The sequence below is a fragment of the Oppia nitens genome, unplaced genomic scaffold (assembly GCF_028296485.1).
Source record: "Oppia nitens isolate AA-2021 unplaced genomic scaffold, nextdenovo-longstitch-racon4-pilon3 scaffold1_pilon_pilon_pilon, whole genome shotgun sequence".
In the NCBI taxonomy this organism is placed as follows: Eukaryota; Metazoa; Arthropoda; class Arachnida; order Sarcoptiformes; family Oppiidae; genus Oppia; species Oppia nitens.
Genome location: NW_026533199.1, coordinates 2,566,875 through 2,590,761, shown reverse-complemented (window position 1 = coordinate 2,590,761; position 23,887 = coordinate 2,566,875). Strand labels below are relative to the sequence as shown.

Sequence of the window (23,887 nt, the reverse complement as noted above, 5' to 3'; positions counted from 1 at the left end):
TACAGTATTTTTTGTTGTTGTTATACAGACTAAAAATTTAATCATAAAAACACATCTTTTTAACAGTAGTTTCGACCTAATTATGTTATTATTAGTATTATTATACATTTTTTAAACATCAATTTTGAAGTGCTATTATTGTTAGATATTATGGTTAGGATATCAAAACTAATTAATCATTTTTAAAAATAGTTAATAAGTAAACTTAAGATAATTGCATACAATTTTTGTTAAAAATTTAAATGATTGAATACATTATATGTATGTGTGGTGTTGTTGTTGTTGAAAATGAGGTATAACTTAATGGCATTTCGTTGTTGTTTTTTTAATAATTAATTTAATTGATAAAAACCCAAAAATAAAATTATAATCAACAAATATAATATAATCATATTATATATCATTTATCATCTATAGTGTGTGTATGTGTTTGTGTTCAAATCTGTACAAAAAATGAGCAAAAAATAAGGTTATGAACAAATTGAAAATTAATGGCTAATAATGTGCTCAACAACACAAAATTATAACATAAATCAATCAGTCTTATTGCAAACAAATCAAGATTACAATTACATAATTATTATTTGTTTTTAAATTAAATAATTCAATTTAACCAATCAATGGGCAATTGAATTTGATAAACATAATCATTATTAAATAGTATATATATGTATATATATATCATAATATAAATAATAGCATTCACTAAAAAACGATAACTTAAATCCAATGTATATTATTATTATTAAACTATTATAAGTCATCCAAATGTGTGGATTCGTTCGTATCATTCATTCATTCAACACTTGTGTCGGTATTTTCGGCATTCAGTTTATCAGTCAGTCATGTCTGCAGTTTATTAGTAGTTTTAATTATATATATACGGTATATCATAACAACATTTCCCACTCGATTGGAAAAAAAGGAACTCATATTATGGTTTAGATTTAGATATTTTTTGTTTTGTTAAAGAAACTGATCACTTGTTTGTTGTGTTGACAAAATGTATGGATGATTTACAAATGATTTATGCATTGAATGAAATTTTTTGTTTGTTTTAAATGTCATTTGAGGCACAATATTATGGTTTCACAACATTTGCTGAAGTGCTCGGACTTGAGCTGTTCGATGAATCCGTGGTTCTTGTGTTGATATTGGGTATCGACGACATCAGAAAAGTGGTCGTCGATGGCGGTCGGTCTCCCGATATCGTCGACGGACCCCATAATCTGACAGTAGCGTCGTCTGAGGCACTGGCAATCAGTTGTGGGTATCGGGGATTCCAAGAGACACAGTTAACTGTCCGCGAGTGACCCGTCAATACATTTACTGGCTTTTCACGTTTCAAATGCCAAATGTATATCTTGTTGTCTGAAAATCATATATAATATCTCGATTACAATAACTGATTAATGAATAACACATTATAAAAGATAATACCTTCACTACCACTGGCAACAAATACTTGATTAACGCCACCAAAACATGAATGAATTGTATAGTATCCTTGAGTTACTCCTTGAAATTTACGTAACAATATCTTGTCCTCTAAATCCCATAAATGGACGCCTTGTGTGGCAACGTTGATGAGTGCCAATCGACCCGAATCATCACAAGTAAACGACATTATAGAGTTGTCTTCTCTTATACTAATAAATTAAAAATATTGTTTATAAGTTTAATCACTTAATTAATGGCAATAATTGACTTACATATTAACATCAGATAGTTCTTCAAAATTATATCCGCGGATTCTTTGGTGAGTATCCGCAGCCAACACTGTTTTGCCGTCCTTTTTAAAGTAAAGACATTGGACTCTAACCCCTTCCCAGGTGTCGATCACATTACCGTCCAAATCCTATTAATTTATTAATTTAAATGATAACAACATTTAACATAAGAAAAACATAATTAGTATTATCTTAATTACTAATTATATTATCTAAAATAAATGCAATAGTGGTGTATTAGAGAAGGAGTACTAACGCATTGATAGAACTGTCCTCTTTGGCCTCCTGTCACAAATTTCTTGCCGTCCTTATGCCACGAACATGTGGTCAGACTATCTTCAGGTGAATGACTTACTTTCACTCGTAATTCTCCAGACTTTAGAAATAATCATAAAAATCATATGAAAACTAATTAAAATATTGAAATAAAAATAATACAATACCTGGACATTCCAAACCCATAGGTCTGAGCAGTCATCCGGACCGCAAGCAATCAAATAGTTATCGTCGGGACTCCAGGCTATATATGACACTCCATATGAGTGGCCTTCAAACGTGTGTTTATGTTTGAGCCGTAATGTGTCCTAAAATAAATATATATTGAAAATTACAAAATAAAAAATGATATTTTCTTTTTTTGGAAAATGTTATAATTCCGAGTAAAGGTCTTACAGGATCGACATCCCATATCATAAGAGTACTATCTTTAGAACCGGTGGCTAGTTTTGTGCCGTCGTTAGAGAAGCGACAAAACCAGACTTCATCGCAATGATCGGTTAGGATTTGAATGCACTCATTGGGAAACTCGTCTTTACTGCAAACGTGATCAACCAATAGGTTGACACTGTCGAGTCCGGTATCAATTGCAAAGTTATGGTACGGACACCTTTCCTTTTGGAGGTCAACTGCTTGACAAAGTAGTGCTCGTAATCTTCGCGGTGGAAGCATTACAGTCGGTGGTAAAAATGCTACTCAATTAAAAAAATCATTAGTGGATTAAAACACAAATCAAATAATTGTTAAATACATTGCAATTTTTCCATTAATTTGATTCTCGACGGTAAACCCTTTCCGTCCCAATTCGATACTTTCCGTAATTCGTCGCTTGAATTACACATTATATATCTGAAAATATATAATTTTATTTACACTAATATATTAATATATGTATTAATTTTATATAATATATGCATATTTGTGTGTCTGCTTATCATTTACCGATACATATGGACTAAAAATGCAATTTTATTATTTTCATATTAAATCTGCTTGTATATATATAAATATAAATTCTATGCAATTTAAAAATCTTTTAAACTTGGTTATTTGAAATAACAATATTAAAAATAATTAATTAATATTTTTTGTAATACAATGACATTTAGCAAATTGAAACATTAATAAAAAAAGTGGATGACTATTAAAAATAATTTGTTGCTCAAAGTAATTAATGAAAAAAAAGAAATCAGTTTTTATTTATTAAATCACAAACACGTGACTTATTTATATATATAAAAAATCTTATAATAAAGTAAATGTATAGTAATTCATAAGCCATTACTATTTATCATGTGATTGTCATTTAATTACATTATGAAATTGCAAGCAAACACAAAGGGCACAAATCAAATCTAATGCACAATATTTATATAATGTCTTATGATTTTTATATTTGTTTCAATCATTAGCTGATCTCAACTACATATATAAAAAAAAAAAACTACAAACATATGTACTATAATAATGCACTGTACATACATTTATACTACAATATAAAATTTGAACAAATATATGGGTAAATAAATCAATAAATAATTACCGACTAAGTTGATGGACACGTTGTGTATTATACTTAAGTGGAGTCAATTCGTCTCGAAGACAATGAATCGCTTCCATTGGTTTCAAATCCTCAATGTTTTCGAGATATTTTTGCTCCAATAATAAAAACTTCATTTTCTAAAACACATAAAACATATCATTTAAATTTAATTACTTAACTGTTTAAATGATTTTTGTTGTTGACTTACAGCCAATGCTTTCGGTGAATCCAAAAGTGAATTCAATTCGTGTAGTGTTGACTCAGCCTATAAATCAATTATTTATTTATTTAATTAATCAATTAAATCGATTCTGTAATTAGCAGCTAATAATAATTAATAATAGCATACTTGAGCCCACTCGCCATTCAAAACATATGTCTGAAATTTAGCGGCCGATGGGTGGTCAAGACGACAACCCGACTCTTGGATCAGTTGATCAACAGTTTTACTATTCATTTAAACAATTGGTTAATTCAATTACATAATCAATAACTCTTTGTTTTAAAAATGTTTACTTAAGTCCCAAAACTCTTAAATGTTGACCAATGAGTCGGATGATGTCCCGATCTGTTCTGGACTTGATATTAACCAACATATCTTTGTCGTTGTCATCATTGACCTTATCGGTGACACCATTGGACGCAATACCATTAGATGCAATACCATTTGAACCGTTGGCGTAGTTATTATTGTGTTGAAAGTGAAGGCCATTGTTGTCTTCCTTTGTGCCATCAATTGGCTGATTATTATTATTATTACTATTCGTTTCAGTTGATCCGTTAGCAATGGATTGCATTGTATTGATTGAAGAAATGATTGTTTGGTTACTGTTTGGATGCGCTGCAGAACTCGTGTGGGATAACGACTCGCCAATGGATTGCAGTTGTGATTGTTGTTGTTGTGTGGATTGGCTCACCGCTGATGACGCACTAATTATCACTGAATGATGTGCTGTCTGTCTCTGTCTCTTCCTCGGCGGTGGTGTCGTTCCCCCCGAGTCTGAGTCCGATTCCGTACTCGAGGCCAGTGTTTGCTCAACAATCACACTATTGGTCGCAATAGTGTCGACAACTCAAATGACAAGCCCTTACGATAGCAGACCTACCAGTGCTATCAATTAGTCAACCAAACCATCCTATCAATCAAATCAGTCACTACTCCTATAGCTCGTGGACAAAACGTATTCATCAAATGGTCAATCAGATCCACCAATTGGTGTCTTTGTGTGGACACAAACCCGTCAAACAAAATCACTGATCAATAGATTTGTCTATTAGTTGTGTATTGAGTCAACCATTTGAGGCATTCATAGCATAGAGTCATAGCATTAGCACTCATAGCATACATACATACAGTCAGTCAAGTCATACATACACTCAATGCTAGCAAATAAACAAAAGCTTTAAATGCATTCAATAAGAGTGACGTTTAAATTTCATATACTATAACATTGTATTATTCATATATTTAGTATAGTATAATGCCATCGAAATTCTAATAATACATGTTTATAGGCCACACACTAGTTAACCCATTTGTTGTTAAACATATTGAACTACGTTGTAGTGGTAGTGCGTCAGCTGTTTTCAGGCTATACAACACATACACACACACTCTATGTCTTATCAATACACAGTGTTCTACTGTAACTACATATGTATTATACAGTAATACTCTTTCCATTGCATTACACAGTGTTCACCATATAATTGAATACACAGTTACAGTATTATATTATTATTACATACAGTATTATCGCATTATAAGCGTAGTATTGGGTGCTAATGAATGTACTGTACAATTGGTAACACTATTTTCACTGTAAAAAAATAAAATTATGCAATCAATTTGAATAATCGTAATTTGCAATAGAGTTGACAAATAAACCGATACAATGCTATTGATTTTTTAAAAAAATATAAATAAAAAATTATTTAATGTTTTTTTTTAATTTTTGATAAATTCTAACTATAGTATAACACAATAGACTGATTAATATGTAGCCAATAATTTGATGCTTAATTAGTATCTTTGTCATTGTTAGATATGTTATATCAATATAAATAATAAAACAATATAACTTTTTTAAATATACTCTATATATAACTGTTTAGCTAATCTTTAAAAAATAAAATAAATATTGACTAAATTTTATGTGCATTTAAATAATTTTTAATTATCTTGTAATTTTATTTATGCAAAATTATATAGTTATTGATAATTAATCATCATTTTTATTATATTTTATTTTTAAAAATTCAGGGGTTTATATGTCATAGTACTGTACATAATCTATATATTTAATTATTTATTTTTTGATAATAACAATAACTAAATTATACCCAAAAATATTTAAAGTTTTTGAATGCATACACAAACATTTTGGTCAATGCTATGCACAGAGATTTTGCATATAAATTATTAATAATAATATTTTATATACATGTATGATATGTTGTTTTAAAGTTATTAATGTTAATAAAGTTTGTAATCTAAATAAAAAAATAAGTAAATATTTAAATATTTTTCAAAGAAATGCGATGAACTTTTCTTCAAAAAAATAATTGTATATAATTGAAACATAATGTGATCTTTTATAACATAAATTTCAAGAAATATTAAATAATTGTTACGACATGAATATACGAGCAATTATTTTATATTTCATACATATATATTTATGATACTGTATATATACTGTATATATAAATACAAGTTTTCTTAAGCCGTTAAATAACTTATAGCTTAAATAAAGATTTTAAATGAAAATAAGATAATAATTGCATGAAAATTATGATAAAAAATAAATAAAATAAATTCACACACATGTAAGTTATGCGACATAACTTTTAAAGAGTATTATGGTGTCCGTCCTGCAAAACAATGACATTATTATAATAATAATTTTAATAATAAATGTATTTGTATCACATGAAAAATTTTTAAAATATATACAGTATATATAGAGTAGACAAACAATTTGTTTGATATGTGAATAACCTGGGAATTGGAGGGCCTGATAGCTGGGGGCTCATTGTATCGACTAATCAAGTAAATGGTTAGTTCACTAATAGCACTGATCTGACAGTTGATCAGACATTCCTCACGAATAAAGTAATACTCTTTTATTTTCTATAATATGTTTATTGCAATACTTTGTATAGGAATTGCAGTGTTTATAATACAAAACTCATAAATCTTGATATCGTTTATAATATATATGCAGTTTTATATGGTTTTGCTTAATATAAAAGTGAAATTTAAGTGCCATTAAAAAATTACACACGAAATATAATATCAAAATAATTAGTAAAAATGACGAGCAAACTGAATCTACAGGTATAATGAAATAAGTTAATGAAAATATAAATATATATATATATATGCTATCAATGTTAGACACCAGAGTGTTAGTTACAGTGAGGAATGTTTAGCTAATGTTTTTTTTCGGAGTATTTTTTGGCGTACGAGTGGAGCTCTGGTGTGAGCTCAGGGACGACAGGTATGAGCATAAAACCTGTCGACCAATACCTGAGGTAACAGTTGCAGCAAATTTTTAATGTGTATGTCTAAACATTTTGAATCAATACATTTACCGCTAAGTTTCAGCTTTTTTCGCTTATTAATAATATACAGTACACCTATCTATCCATTATTACTTTATTCAAAAATATATTGTTATAAATATGTTTTTTATTAATTATATAAATTTTTATTATTTTAATGTTGTTTATAAAACTTATTTTAATGTTAAAAGCAATCATCATTTGAAAAACTAATGACTCCAAACAAAGACATGCTGTGCTAATATAACATCAACGCTATTATACCTGTATTTGTATATATAATAATAATAATAATAATAATAATAATAATAATGATAAAATACTTTATAATATAAAAAGCTATACATTATATTTTGATATATATATGTATGAGAGATGTCCTTCACAATTGGACAGTCCTTTTGCTATGAATTCCCTCTCTCTTTCAATACCTTTTGAAATTTGCAAATATTATTTATATTATTTTATTTTTTTTGTCGTATAGTTTTGTGTAGTAATATTATATGTATTTATTTGAACTGCAAAAATATTTCAAATGTCTTGAAATATTTTCAATTAATAACCAATATTTACACTAATATATTAAATATTGTTGCGTAACAATTATATTATATACATATATACATAATATATAAGTAAATAAAATTGTTTAAAAATATTTTGTTTTGTGTTTATATAGTTTTGTGTGTTTTTCTAATATATTATTATCATTTGTTTCAATAACTATTGAATCTCTTTTTGTAAATACCTTTTATTTAATGATAAAATAATAATAAAAAATAAAACTTCAATAATATTATCGTATAAAATAATACTGTATAATAATATACTGTACTTACAATAATAATATTATTAATGTTTTTTAATGTGGAAAATAATTTTTTTTAATGAAATCATCAGTGAATACACATAAGTTATTAATGTTAAACATTAAATAGTGATTGTATGAAAAATAATGTGTTAAATCCACCCAATAATGCTAATTGTGACACAATTTTAATAACAAACAGTTTTTTATTTGACAAATATTTTTGACTTCATTTCAAGTTATTTTTATAAAACTTTTTTTCATAAGAAACAAACGAACCATAAATATTATTAATAATAATATAATATAATATTTTAACTATATTTTTATTCATTTAATTATATGATATATTGCTAAACTGATATACTGTTGAAATTATTATTATTAGTTTATTTATTTTAATTGCGACTAAAAGTCATATTATTAAATATGTAATTATTAATATAAAAAATGTGAATCAACAATTGATAAAACTTTAATGCCATATATATTGTAATTAGAGTTTTATCACATTTACTATAAACATAATGATTCAAGTATTTATACCTGAAATAAATATTTATTATTAAATAAAATAAAAATCCTATCAGACATTTAAAAAGCTATAATTGATAAAAATGAAAATATCAAATGTTTTGATATATGATATTATAAAAAATAATGTGTAGATATTATTAATAATATGTTGTGACTAATTAATTGTGTTTTTAAAATATTAAAACAATGTGTGAATATATAGTTTGTGCCAAAACTTATTTGTTGTCACTATTGTTGACACTATCTCTTGTGTCCAATGTTTGGGCTCAAGAATATTGCTATACATCTGGAGGTGTTTTCGGTATAATAGCCATCAGTGTCTTCTGTACACTCTTCGTCATTACTCTTGTATTTGCTATCATTTGGATTTTATGGATTAAAAATCGGATAAAATTGGGTAATAATGACAATTATGCTGTAAAATAAAATATTATTATTACTATTATTATTATTTATAAGTTATAAAATAGTAAATACTATATAATATTTCTCTATTATATATAAAAATATTTTTTGGTTATGTTTTAAAATTATATACAATATAATATATTACTATACTGTATACTGTACCATATAATTTATTTACAGTTAATTTTTATTATTAATATTATTATTTTAGTTTAAAAAAATACAGTAGTTCTTCATTTAGTGTTCTATAAAATCTATATAAAAATTGCAAAATAATTGCAAATAAATATACCTATTATTATTATTATTAAAAATTTTAAATGATAATCAAGGACACACTGGTATAAAATTTTATGCAAACATATAATGATTACATAAATTTTTTAAAAATAGGAGTAACCTATTAAACAATATGATCGCCCAATTTGTCGCATGAATGCCGATGTGTGTGGGTTTCAAGAAATATATATTTATATATATATTTAAAAAGAAAAATTACTATTAAGATATTTATAAATTGAATTATTGAAGAGTAACCACAAAAAGTATACTCAAAATTATTCATTAAATAATAATATAGTAATATATTTATATGAAATTCATGTCTCAATTACCTAATTATGCAAAACAAAACCATATTTAACTTCTATGAAGAAAACAATAATGTATTTTTAAAAAATAAGTTTTTTATGATTTTATATTTTTATATACAATACGTAGATGTCATCCTTATTTAGCATACAAACCAATTTAAATCTATGCTAATTGCAAGTTATTGTGTGAATTACACTTTCATTACAAATATGAAATTATATAAATTAATATATAATATTGTAATGCATTACTAGAGAAGTGCATTGATATCATATGCATTAAAGCCTTAATTGTTTTTTTACATTACAAAGAGTGTAATTGAGTTCATAATTCATACATATTTTCCCAAAAATAAATAATAATTTATTATTTTTTCACTATTTATATAATATATAATTTCTCAACAAATAAATTATATTTAGTATAAGAGTTAGTAACCATTTGTTGTTGTTGTTGAAAAACATCAAAAAATTTTAAAAATAAATTTTTAAAGCCAATTATAAAATTAGTATCTACAATACAACAACAAAAACAATGTATAATTTTTTATGCATAAATGTATAAAAGATATAACCAAAAATAATAATATTAATATTAATAATACTAATAAAAAATAATACAATCTATGCTAATATTTTTGTTGATTGCAAAATTCAATGCACTTTTATGGACTTTCATGAATTGTAATTTTTTATGGATATGAAAATAAAATTATAAGTCAGAAAATTATGAAACTATAAGACTTCATTGTATTCATAAATTTTAAAAACATTAGTTTCTTGAAAAAACTTTTTATGATTTCTCTCTCTGTTTTAAACTTTTGAACAAATAATGAACTTAAAAAATTTGTGATTAAAATTATGTAAACCCATTGAGTGAAACTTCATTATGACTTTGATTATAATAATAATTATTATTACTATTATTATTGCTTACTATTACTACTATTATTAATGTTAAAAAATATTTTATAAAATTAATTTCATAGAAGGAAACATCAATTTTTAATTTAATTTAATCACAAGTTATACTTATACCGTATATATAGTATTAAACAATCTTTCCATAAGTAATTGAGGCCATGGCTACCAATTTTTTGGGTATTATACCGATTACTATTCACGCTAGCGGTCACGCGGCTTAATTTTATAGCCAAATATAATAATTTAGTGATATTTTTAATATTTATTTAATAATAACTTAAAGATATATTTAATTAATAGTATAGTTTATACAGTATTTTAAACAATGCATATTTTGTCCGATCATATTTAAAAAAAACAATTATGCAATAATTTAGATGATTAAAATAAAAATTAATTAATATATTTTATGTCCAGACAGTTTATAAGATTATTTTAGAGTAATTAAATATTTATAAATATTTGAAATAATATTAGATTATTAATTTTTGCTTCTATTTTATTATTATTATTATTACATAATAAAAACAGATTTCATATTAAAAGCAATGCAAAGACAAACAAATAAAATGACAAAAAAAGATTTGGAGTCCAATAATAAAGAGGATTACGCTTTTGACAATCCATACTTTGATGATCACGAAAGTGGACATCAAAAGAGACAACAACAGGACCTACAAAATGGACACAAACCAACTAATATAATGATGATGACAGGTATGAATTATATTGTATATTATTATTCAATAAAATCTATTGATAATTATCCAAATATAATCTAAATAAATAACCAAAAGTTGTGTAAAATAATATATAGGTATGTGAAATCATAAAAATAATATTTATTTTAGTTTTTTTCTGCACATATTAGTTGTAAACTGAGTTTATTTTTCAATAGCAATAATAATTTTTAATAACAAACAAACGACAAAAATTAACCCTAAAATTAGAAATCTTGTTTACAAAAAAAAAATAGTTATAAATAAATTTGATAAATAATGATATTATCTAATAATTGCAATTTTAATGTCAACTAATATCTAATAACAAAGTGTATCACTATTTTGTCAAATCATCAAATTTATCTGATCTTTTAATTACAAATACTGTATATCACCCGTTATGTTGTCATATCATATATATGGTATATTAAGTTTTATAAAAATCTATGTATATATCATTAATATGTTGTTTAATATGTTAGCGAAACAAAATATTATCTTTAATTAATACTTATCACAGTTTATATGATAGTTAGTTTTTTTTGGAAATACGATACCAATCAATTATGTTTATATTAAAAAATAATAAATTGTAATATAAATATTATTTATGTGTATAAAGAGATAGAATTTTGATACATTGCTAAACAATTTAATTACATAAAAAATATTATATATATATATAAAGTTTTTCAACATCGGGTTCAACGACTTTTTTAGATCAGTCATTAATTGGGAAATGTTGTTATCGGACGGCCAGTGCATTGATTGTTGAGGGGATACCAGGGATATGTAGTGGTTGCGCCTTTGAGGCTATTTTTTACTAAAATAAAAATAAATTTGAAATTTAGATGAGCTCCAGGTATCACAAAATGTTTTTAACTGTTTGCTAAAATAATAACAAAAAATAAAAATCTAGAAATCAGTTTATTATTATTATGATTTTTATTATTATTTATTAAAAAAAACTAACAAACATAACAATAGTGATAAAATAACAGAAAACCTATGGACAGTACATTACAATAGAGTTAATGAGTAAAAGTGTTTCCCGGATGCAAATTCACGCATTGGATAACAGACTTTGTTTATTAATTTAAAATAATAAAATAAGTCAATATTTTTTTTTATTATAATATATTTATTATTATTAATAATAATATTATTTAAAAATCAAGTTCATAAACTATAATGTTATTAATAAAAAAATAATGAGGCTTATTAAAAATAATATTTAATATTAAAAAAAAAAAATAATAATATCATTATAAATCTTTTTATATAAGTAGCTAATGATCTCATGTTAGACAAATATGTTTTTCAATCAAATAAAATGTTTTTTTAAATAAATTTTATATTAATACAATACACCTATTTAATTATTATTACTTAAGTTATTTAATATTATGGTATGTTTTTATAATATCTGTCAACAATAAATATAGATATAGGTTTAATAAATTTATAATTATATGATTTATAAGTCTTTTTAAGTATATAATAATGGATCAGCGAATATGATTGATTAAAATAAATTATTTTATGAAATTGAATATATATATATATATATATATATATATATATATATATATATATATATATATATATATATATATATATATATGTAAGCAGTTAATAATGATTAATGAAAATTGAATCTTTTATATACAATAGTATAATAAAATAATAATATAAACATAGAAAAAACACTTATATAAGTTTGTATATGAAAATAAATTCAATCAAAAAATATTATTACATGACAGCTCCAAATATTAATATGATATTATACTTATTAATACTTTTTAATAGATTATGTGATATCTTTTAGGTTAATAATATATTAAGTAATTTATATAAAGTAAAACAAATCAAAAAAGGTAATAAAATTATTACCAAACATTAAACTAAAAATATTTATTTATAAATAAATGTTAATTATAAAGTCATAAAAAAAATTCTAGCATTTAAACAAATTATTATTATTATTTCTTTAATTTATTTAGGAAAATCTAATGGAGGAAATTCAATAGATTATGGCAATGATATAAATGATTCACAGGTTTGTCTCATTTTTTAAAAAAATAATTATTATTGTTGATTAATATGTTTATTATGATTGTAATTAAAAAACTAATGATAAAAATCTTCACATATCACTGATATTTTACAATTCATATATATATACATTTATAATGTATATTTAAACGGATCATATTATAAATTTAATGTTAAATTAACACCATTTTTATCAAAGAGAGAGAGAGAGAGAGAGAGAGAGAGAGAGAGAGAGCAGTAATCCAGCGTATAATTAATAATTTAAAACTTATCTAATGTCTAATAGAAATAAGTAAATCATTACTGAATGTGTCATTAAATATATTGACTTTTATTTATTTATTATTATATATAATGTTTGAAAAATGCAGATAAAATCGTGTGAAAAACAGAAAAGTCGTCATTTAATTAATAGTCCGTTTGTGAAAAGTCTTCCGCTTTCGGCTGTCTTTCATAACATGAATATCTTGAATAAGAAGTACAAACAGACAGATAATCACTCAATGGATGATAATTATGTACATAAGGTTTGCTATAATTTTAAAAAATAAATTGATTGACATTTAAACCGAAAGATTGAAGAGAAAAAAAGTTTGACAAATAATTATCATTATATTATTATTTGATGAAAATCAGACAACAGAACGAAACGATGTTGAGCTAACTGGTCGTGATTTTACGGGATTGGGATTTAATTTGTACGGAAATATGAGAGACGGTATCTTTGTTAAGGATGTGCTCAGCAGAGGACCAGCTAATGAATCGGGAAAAGTTAAAACAGGTTTGTTATTTCAAGTGACTATAAAATTTTTATTAAACTTTATCTTTTATTGAATGAAAATAAAAATTAAATTAATTTTTTGGGTAACAGGAGATCGCATAATAAGCGTTACCGTATCGTTTGAATCAATGGTTTTCGATGACGCGGTCGCCATACTTAGCTATGCCTCACCGTATAATGTGAAGATAACACTGGAAAAGGGTGACCACAACAACCTGTCCATTGATAAGTTGGGCCATACGTTGAATGTCAGTAAAAATATTACTGTAAATACTCGCCAAACATTATTGCATCCCATCTACCGAAGCCATTCTGTAGATGACTTGACCCAAATAATCAAAGATATATCACTGTCCGAAAAAAGTACAAATTCTGATGGAAAAAATATGATACAAAAAATTAAAACACAAATTTTAAATAAAATTAATGCCAAACACTTACCGATTACTACTTCCAGTATAACAATACAGGAAAATCCGGAATATAAGTTAAATAATAAAATGTTGGCCAACGATAATAGTTTGGCAAATGTGTCGACAATGGACACCATTGACAACAGTATCGATGATATCAATATAGAAATAATATCTAATATTGATAATCAAACAAATATCAAAGTAATTGATGAATTGTTTAATGAAAGTCAAGATAATTTACATAAGCCTGTGGTAATACCTGTGGCGGCCAAACGTAAAAACAAAGCCCCACAACCTCCCAGTGAACTTACAACCACTTCAACAACAACAACAACAACTGATCCCACAAATTCTCGATTCATTAATAATCAACCAAATGTCGAGACCATCGAAACTACAGCTCTGGTTCATAATGTAGAAAGTTTGAGTCAAACAAAACTTCAAGACATCTCGAGTACTGATAGTTTAAATGAATTAACTCAGTCTACAACCTATACAATAGTTAATGTTATCAACAATGATGAAGACAATGATGAAGACAATGATGAAAAAAATGATGAAACTAATGGTCAGAGTTGTCACAATGCAAATGTTTTCGAAGAAGTCACTTCAGTGCCATCAGATGTAGTGCCCGCTAAAGGCCAGAGTCCACAAACTAAACTGAAATCTTCATCAATGAGTGATCTAACGAATCGCTGCCATCATATGAAGTCAGTGCTGTTAGAGAGAGCTGTTTCTCTCGACATGAATGGTCAAAGTCTTCCCGAAGAAAACTTATCAAACATTCACACACACAATGTGTTTGAATTAAATGATGAAAATGTAGACTCAATGCCAATCATGAATTGGTCGCTAAATAAACAGATGACCGAAGTTGATATCAATTCGTCGGACAGTACTTTAGATGATATTAACAATAGTTTAGTTAATACAACAACAGATTTAAGTCAAAATGTGATTACCAATGGTTTAGACGATACAATAAGTTTTACCATTAGTTTAGATAATGATGGGACTAATAAATATGAATTGCCTGATGAAGTTGTCGTCACTTCATTACCAATCGTCACATCGACACCTATGAAGTCAAATGTTGTCACAATTGATCAATCAGATGATGATCATCCAAGTCCTGGAATAATGTCTATTCAAGAGACAAATGATGACAATTCAGATAAGACAGTAATTATAATTAATGATAATAAAAATATTAGTCACATTGATGTAGAGGCTGATGATAATCAATCATTGATTCAATTGATTAAAACAAATGACGACAATAAGACAGCCACTACTACTGTTGCCGCCACTGATGTGATTGAAGTAAGTGCTCATGAATTAGATCACCTGATGATGTCTCACAAACAATTTCTTCAGAAACAAATCCATCCAAATAATAGCAATAATAATAATCACAATAATAATAACAATAATAGCAAGAAATCGGCTGTTTATCAAATAAAAAAGTCGGATCTAATGGGACTCACAAATGATTCACTTGATTTCGAATCGTGGAGTTATTTAAGCGAAGATGAAAACAACTCGACAACGACACCGACTACTGCTGAAGAAGAGGAAGAACCTACTCTTTATAAGACAGCATTGGATGTCAATCTGACGACATGTTCGGAAGATATGGAAGCAGACATTGTTGTCAACAACACTAACAAACCGCCCGAAGTCGCGGCCGTCCAGTTGAAGAACGGCCAAAACGAACAACCGGTGAATACTGTAATTATATCGACAAAGGTTTCATTGGATCCGTCCATTGATTCTTCATTATCTTTGTCGACCACAAAATAATTTTCTATTATTACTAATCATTTACTTTTAATTAATTTATATTCAATATTTGAATTTTTCTACAAACAGTTTAACTAAAAAAACTATTATTATTATTATTATTATTAATGTGATTAAATGTATTGAGAGAATTAAAATGTAAGATATTTTTGTATACATTTATTATTTAATTTATTAATTATTTGTATGATTTTTTTTAATATAACACTGATTAACAATAATTTAATACTAATTATTAAAATGTATTAATATTTTTGATAATGTTTACTTTTGTTACTCAGTCATAAATTGTTGACAATAAAATTAATTTTTATAAATTTAATTCAATTCAATTAGTTCAATATTATTACTAAAAATATATATACATATTTATTAAATTATACACTTTACAACTACAAAAAAATCATTTTAGTACTTCAATAGTAAGCTATGTTGAAGTTAGGTTAGATTAAACTCAAATTTATTGATAAATTTAGTCAGTTTTTAAATTATATTTTGTTATCAAAGTAAAGATATCTTAACTTATAATTATTTATTAAACAAATATTTAAACAAGTTTTTAATTGATATTATTATAAAATTTATACAGTATATTGATTATATAACATTAATTTGAAGTAAACTTTAGCAAACAAAAAAAAATAAACGATATATAATAATTATTATAATATATTGTAATTTTAATACAAAATTTTGCACATATATAAGCAATTTAATTAAAATATATGAAATTTATATATATATTTAGTATTAGATAATTAAGAAATTTCTAAAATCTATTTATTTTTTCTTAGTATTACTGGGTTTGTGAGCGGTTTTATCGTTGGGTTTCTGTTTTGTTGTCTTTTTGTCGACTTTTTGTTTCTTGTTGTCCATCACTTCTACATCAATACTTTCGCTGGAACTGTCTGTCCGAACGGATTCGTTGTTTAGCATCAAAGTGATCGATGGTTCCCTTTTTTTCGGCATTTGTACGTAACGTCTTTGTTCAATATTTTCTTTCTTAGTTTTTGAGGGATAATAGTTTGCGATAACTTTTTTAGCCACAATTGCCGCCAATATAAGCCCAAAGTCTATGATATATAAGACAATTAATGAAATCCATGGCTTTTTTCTTTCGGATGCTTTATATTGAAAGTCAGGCACTGATCCACTTTGCGTTTCATTATCGGTATTAGCCTTAGATTTGTTTGAATTTGATTCACTGTTTGTCGTTAATTGATTAACTGATTTCTTTGGTTTCTATATTAATTTAGTTCAATAAGTTTTAGTTTAATTTGTGTTTATTTAATTTATCTATTTAAAAAAAAAATGTCATTAACCTGTGTTAACTTTGTTGTCGTATCACAGTTATGTGATTGACATAAAATGATACAAATAATTGAGACAATAATCAAGAGATTCATATTTGATGGTCAACAAAAAAAAATTAATTAATTAATATCCAAAAAAAACACATTTGAAAATCTAAATTAAGCTTTAGCTAATTTTATTTTTGAAATTTATGAAATCTCACGCTCATTACCACTAAATAAAAGATAACTTAATTTATTATTAACATAATTAATGTTAATTTAGAAATGTTTGTAAACATTTTTGGTATATAAATTATATTTATTTTATTTTATTTTACAATAAATATTTTAAGTGCAATTGAGACCACAATATTATTAATAAAAATATTGATTATAAAGAACATTCAATTTTTTTTTGTATACAGTGTACAGTATATACAGTATGCATGCATTACCTAATAATTTAATATACATAAAAATACTTTTTTTAAATATATATATTACTTAATTTTATTATTATGATTAATAATGATTAAAAAAACTAAAAATTTTTATCATTTTTTAAATAATAATTTACAAATTTTATGAGTGATATACTCTAAAAGCATTGTTTATAGTTCGCCGACAAATAGGACAACTGTCCGACCTCTTGAGCAATAGTCGACCGCATTGTATGCAAACACATAAGTGATGACAAGGATGTAGTACACAGTCTATTATATTTAGTAAATATATTAATTGTTTGATTAATAGCTAAATCACAGGACAGTCATATTTTCAATATTTTTTTTATGGTGTTATACCTCTTTGATGATCCATACAAATGACACACTCTTTTTCGCGAACTATAAGTGACTGTTGATCGACACTGTTTTCGCCATCATTTTCAGGTTTTACTGAATTAATTGCACCCAAGTCTGGGATGGTTTGTGCAAACCTATGGTTAACACCTTTATTCTCATAGATTTGTCGTACAAATGCTTGAATATTTAATTTTTTAAATATTTTAAATTATATAAAAAAAATAAAACAATTAGTAATTCAATTAAATTGCATTTAAAATACAAATCTATAGCTAACCAGCTTTTCGGGCCTCTCTTTGCTGATCATTCAAAACGATCGGTTCGTTTCCAGATCTGAAGAATGCAATTCTGCCCATCTTTTCCAGAAATTGTCGGACTATTTAAAGAATATTTAGAGCAAATATGTGATACAAATAAAATTTTTGTTGATTTATATATATATACCTCTCTCTAAAGTTTGTAAAGAAGTATAGGTTCTCGAGGGTAACAGTTCCACTTCGGGTACAAAATAAACGGGATATAAAAAGCGAACCCCCAAACAACGCTATTTGATTTATTATTGAAAATTAAAAATAATATATAAATATATATATAATTTTGTTAAATATTGCAAAATAATAAAATGCATACATCTTTGCAATTGACATTTTCAATGATCTGATCGATAGATAATCGCATAGAACTGGTAGCTATAATGGCATTATCGCTACAACACATGGATATGTCTATAATTTAAACAACAACAACAAAAAATAATATAATTGTAGTTATTTTCAGTCAATTTATTATTGTCTAGACATACGTTTAAATATGTTTTGTTTGGCCACAATATCTTCGGTAACGCACTCGAAGATAAACTCAGCCTCTCGTACGGCATCTTCTAGTTTAGAAAAACAGTAAACCTCTCCCTAAAAAATATGTCAAATATATTATAAAATTAATTTTTTCCAATAAATACCAAAAAATTAGTATTAGTTATGAGTCCATCCTCTTTGAGTATTCGTTTGTCTTCATTGATAATAACCGATACTTTATTCAATGTAATTGTATTTTGGTCCTGAACTCTAACTTCGTGACCCCCATAAGCCAGTGAACCTGTTTTTAGCAAAAAAGTTTATATTTTATATTTAAATATGAATTTATATTTGATTTTTATATAAAAAAAATAATTAAATGACAACTCATATGATAATTGATAATTACCGGCAATTTTGACACCAAGTGTTCCCACGCCAATGACTGCTACTCTAACCATAATATATTTTTTTAATTAAAAAAATTTTTAATAGTTATCTAATATTTTTAACACATAAACATATACACTAATAAATATACTGTAGAATTTTATCAATAATAACATACAACAAATTAATTTTTTTTATTTAAACTAATCAATTGATATTTTATTATAATACTGTATAATAAATTGTTTGATATTTTTTATAACGATTATTGAGTTGCTTTGCAACCAAAAATGTTAAAATAAAAATATTGTATATATTCTATACTGTATTTTAATTGTCAAAATCAACGCACAAAAACTGCTATATCATAACACAAGTATTGCAATAATAAATTGTAATTTAATTGATAAGACTGGAAGATTCACTAATCATAATATAATAATAACACATGATTTCATTAGTAATTAACTAAATAATAATTTTTAAAATTTTTATTATCTATACTTAGTATAAACAGTATTTATCATACACTAAATTACTATTAGCTACTACAGTGTCAACTTGGTTGATTATAAATATACTACTATTTTATCTCAATAATTAACTTCAATAAAATAAATGTTATGGTGTATATTAGATCTATTATTTATTTATAATGTTTATTTTATTTTTTTCATTATCAATTAAAGTTATTTTCTGTACTATTAATGCTAATAAATTTATAATTAATAAATAAATTTTATGTTATCTACATACTAGTCATAGAGTCTATGAGTACTTTTATTTTGTTTAAACAAATTTTTATAAATATTAGATCATAAATATTAAAATCGTTGCAAATACTATAACCTTTCAGTTTATTTATAATTTAATGACTTTTTACTTAATATATTGCATTATAACTGAGTAATAGCTTTATATATTTTTCCTTATTTGCAATATTTTGTTTGCATAATATTTTAATATATTTTATTGCGATTAATAGCTAATTTTGTTAATGTTATTAAGCAACTTGATTTTCCATTAAATTGATAGGTTAAACAGCTTTTTAATTATTTATATCACACATAAATGTAATATATTTTAAATGTTGCAATTGCTATGTGCAGTACATAATCTAATATTTATTATTAGTATTTTATAAAACTAAAAATATAAGTTAAATCTAATTAAATTTATTTTATATTATATTCTTTAATTAAAAATTATTAAAATAAAAATAACTATTCTATACAAATATTTTCACATTATATATATATATATATAATTGATTAGAGCATTGACTATGAAATAATGATTTTTATAAATCTCTTTACTATAACAATAATATATAGAAAATATACAGAATATTCGTGAGTCAAGAATCGGATCAATAAATATATGTCCGTTTGTTTACACATTTTCTACTTATCGTTGCTATCAATAATAGAGTGGTTTCTCTCACATATAATTTATAAACAATTTTTAAAACAATTTTTGCATTTTTATACAATTTGTGTGATTTTATAATTTTTTTTAAACATAAAATTTATTTGTAAATATATTTTCATTAATATATTTAATATAGAAACTGTTTTCTTAAATTTTATTTTATACACATATGAGTTAAATAATAAAAATAAATAATTATTTATAATTTCATTGCACTTATTATTAATAATACGGTAATAATAATAATAATGAATCTAACAATATGTTGATATTGTTTGTTAATTATATTTCAAATAAAATTTGTGTTAATGTTTTTATATTTAATTCAGAGTTTTAATAATAGTTGAATTTAATTTCTTTTTAAAAAAATGTTATCAAATGTGTATAAAATCATAATTTGATTAATAATTTCTTAAGAAATGACTAAAGATTGCAAATATAACAAACATGTGACCAGTTCTTCGCGATCCCTGGCCTTAGAACAGGCCTACGTTCACGATGTCTATTCTGTGATCGCCATAAACACATCCCTGTGCTCTCCAGTCAGATCTCATGTCAAAGAGTTTCTGTTCGAAGAGTTTGAGATCGGAAGCTGTATTCTTGATGTCGGTTGTGGCGATGGTATTCAACTTTTTATTGTTAATTAATTAAATATATAATAACTAAATATATTTTACATTTATTTAGGAAAGTACTTAAACCTGAAGTCAGATATAGTTGTCATCGGACTCGAGAGATGTTGGGAATGGTTTAACAAATGCAATAATATGTGTCCATTAGATAAACAACTCGTTGCCGGCGATGTTATGTATTTGCCATTTCGCGACGACTTCTTCGACGGTGTCTTATGTGCCGGTGTTTTACATCACGTGTCGACAGTCGAGCGACGAGTAAAAGCGCTCAAAGAGATGGCCAGAACGCTGAAAATTGGCGGAAAAATTTTATTAACAGTAACCAGTGGTCCAGCCGTTGGCCGTGAACTACAATCTCAGGACGTGTTAATAAAATTAGATGACTTCCCGCATAAAATCAGCACAAATGTAAATAGCAGTGAAACGGACACTGAATCAAGTAGTAGTGGTTATAGTAATAATAATAATAATAATAACTACGGGAATACCGTTTATGAATCCTGTAATACACCGAACTCAGAGTTTGGCAGTTGTTATAGTTTTGTTCGCAAAGCTCTTCGAAAATTTAGTTTTACTGGAAGTTTCGGTAGTCTACAGTCGCGGCGGACCAGCGGTAATAAATCGCGAACATCCAACAGCTCATCTCTATCTAAAGGCGACTTTCCCATTGAATTGCGAAACATTGAAGACATTGGTGACGATGACTCTATCAGTGTTACCAATGATTGTCCCGCAGATTGTGATATCAACTCTATTAATGATAGCAACAGAAGTCATTCAGTTTTGAAAAGTTCTTCGCTGTTATCAATAATCAAAGAACACATCATTTCATTTCAGTTTCAGTTCAAATCAAAGAACTTGATGAACAATGAATCAAATAATAACAATAGTAATAATACTAATACTAATAATAACAGAAATGGTTTTCCTCATAGGTTTAGTTTACCAATTAGTTTCAAACGCAATGATAATAACAATAAGTCAAAGACACCATTGAATATCATTAACAGAATTAATACGGATATCATTAATGAAATTCATGAAAAAGAGTCAAATAATGATTACAATAATTATCAAATGGAAAGTAAGCCAACAGTCAAGTCATTCAAAAACAATAAAGAAATGAACAGATTATTGAAGAAATCATTTTCATCCGATTCTTTATCCTCAAGACAGGCAAGTCTGGGAAGTACTGGCGCTCAACTCATTGCCTATTACTCGATGCCTGAGTTACACAACTTAAGTGAATCGCAAACCAATGTCGATATCAGTACTAATGGTAATCGTGTCGCTAAATTCAAGCCAAAAATCTTGGATTTACATCCGATTACATTCATTGATAGCACAAAAACTAGTCAAACAACAAAGGAATGCATAAATGATTTAATAAATGATAAAAACTGTGAAACAATTTGTGAAATTACTATTAAAGAAGAGACAAATAATTTGAACTCAAACCAAAACAATGTCACCAAAACACCGGAGACATCTGAAAGCAGCGAACAAATTGAAGAAAAGGATATTCTTCTTGAAAAAGAAGAAATGAATGATAGTATCGATTCGATGGACTCAAATCAATCGATAACACAAACTTCTGGTAACGGAAAGTTTCCGAAGAAATTGTTGCGACAAAGAAGTTTCAGTGCCGACTATCAGCCAGAAGTGCCAAAACCACAGTCAGAACAGCCGCGACGCTTCTCCGCCAGTCCTAACATCGGGTCAACGCGTGTCAACCAAATCGCACACTACCAACAATTGAGTATCGATAGCGAAGAATCATTTGTTACCATAATTCCTGCCAATAGAAGTACCCGCCAGAGTGTTACCGAAGCCATGAATAATTGCGATACATTTGTCGACTTAGAAGACGACTGTTTGAGCTCATCAACAGACGACGCCTGTTATGAGGATATCATTGGAGAACAAACATCCGAAGACAATACAAGTGCCTCATCTGTCACCGAAATTACCAAATCGATTGCAAAATCGTCGCTAAAGAGCGATTCGGAGGACAGTCAGTCGTCGACACCATCGCCGCCCACTACTCTTCACCGGTATTTTCATGTGTTTCGAAGCGGAGAATTAGAACAACTCATTGAACAAAACATACAGAATCTTCATGTCGTTAACTCATATTATAATGAAAGGGCCACCTCTTGGTGTGTTGTCGTCGAGAAAGTGCACGTCTGGACCATCTGATGATTGTTTGATCCATTGAAAGAATTGTCTCATTTTGTTTGAAATTAAGACTCATTAGATTTTCACTCAATTATCTCTCAATTGAATGCAGTAATTAGTTTATAGAAGATGTGACACCAACTCAAACCTAAAACTTAAATACATTATATTTATTAAAGTTGTCATTAAAAATACATA

At 26.0% G+C, this 23,887-nt stretch overlaps 5 protein-coding genes across 5 annotated transcripts; 2 read left to right on the top strand and 3 right to left on the bottom strand.

The window, feature by feature from the left end:
• Positions 1 to 347: 347 nt before the first annotated feature.
• On the bottom strand, positions 348 to 4,962 carry LOC128952619 (WD repeat-containing protein 26-like). The gene is made up of 11 exons (XM_054298035.1): positions 4,066 to 4,962; positions 3,899 to 3,998; positions 3,758 to 3,814; positions 3,550 to 3,686; positions 2,758 to 2,855; positions 2,403 to 2,698; positions 2,174 to 2,314; positions 1,987 to 2,106; positions 1,713 to 1,858; positions 1,441 to 1,649; positions 348 to 1,371 (listed from the first exon to the last, which is right to left on the bottom strand). The coding sequence occupies exons 1-11, from the start codon at positions 4,344 to 4,346 to the stop codon at positions 1,082 to 1,084; spliced, it is 1,875 nt and encodes a 624-aa protein (XP_054154010.1). The 5' UTR covers positions 4,347 to 4,962; the 3' UTR covers positions 348 to 1,081.
• A 3,678-nt stretch (positions 4,963 to 8,640) lies between these two features.
• LOC128952885 (putative uncharacterized protein DDB_G0282133) lies at positions 8,641 to 16,166 on the top strand. The gene is made up of 7 exons (XM_054298343.1): positions 8,641 to 8,858; positions 10,918 to 11,103; positions 13,115 to 13,170; positions 13,538 to 13,693; positions 13,803 to 13,947; positions 14,038 to 15,686; positions 15,741 to 16,166. The coding sequence occupies exons 1-7, from the start codon at positions 8,648 to 8,650 to the stop codon at positions 16,164 to 16,166; spliced, it is 2,829 nt and encodes a 942-aa protein (XP_054154318.1). The 5' UTR covers positions 8,641 to 8,647.
• Positions 16,167 to 16,946: 780 nt separating this feature from the next.
• LOC128952883 (uncharacterized) lies at positions 16,947 to 17,620 on the bottom strand. Its single transcript, XM_054298341.1, has 2 exons — positions 17,489 to 17,620; positions 16,947 to 17,408 (listed from the first exon to the last, which is right to left on the bottom strand). Exons 1-2 carry the CDS (start codon positions 17,570 to 17,572, stop codon positions 16,947 to 16,949), a joined length of 546 nt encoding a protein of 181 aa, XP_054154316.1. The 5' UTR covers positions 17,573 to 17,620.
• A 423-nt stretch (positions 17,621 to 18,043) lies between these two features.
• Positions 18,044 to 19,569, bottom strand: LOC128951939 (uncharacterized). The gene is made up of 8 exons (XM_054297246.1): positions 19,468 to 19,569; positions 19,223 to 19,359; positions 19,067 to 19,172; positions 18,895 to 18,989; positions 18,709 to 18,808; positions 18,542 to 18,640; positions 18,265 to 18,441; positions 18,044 to 18,174 (listed from the first exon to the last, which is right to left on the bottom strand). Exons 1-8 carry the CDS (start codon positions 19,517 to 19,519, stop codon positions 18,044 to 18,046), a joined length of 897 nt encoding a protein of 298 aa, XP_054153221.1. The 5' UTR covers positions 19,520 to 19,569.
• Positions 19,570 to 21,298: 1,729 nt separating this feature from the next.
• LOC128952882 (probable WRKY transcription factor protein 1) lies at positions 21,299 to 23,710 on the top strand. The gene is made up of 2 exons (XM_054298340.1): positions 21,299 to 21,500; positions 21,567 to 23,710. Exons 1-2 carry the CDS (start codon positions 21,299 to 21,301, stop codon positions 23,708 to 23,710), a joined length of 2,346 nt encoding a protein of 781 aa, XP_054154315.1.
• Positions 23,711 to 23,887: the final 177 nt, after the last annotated feature.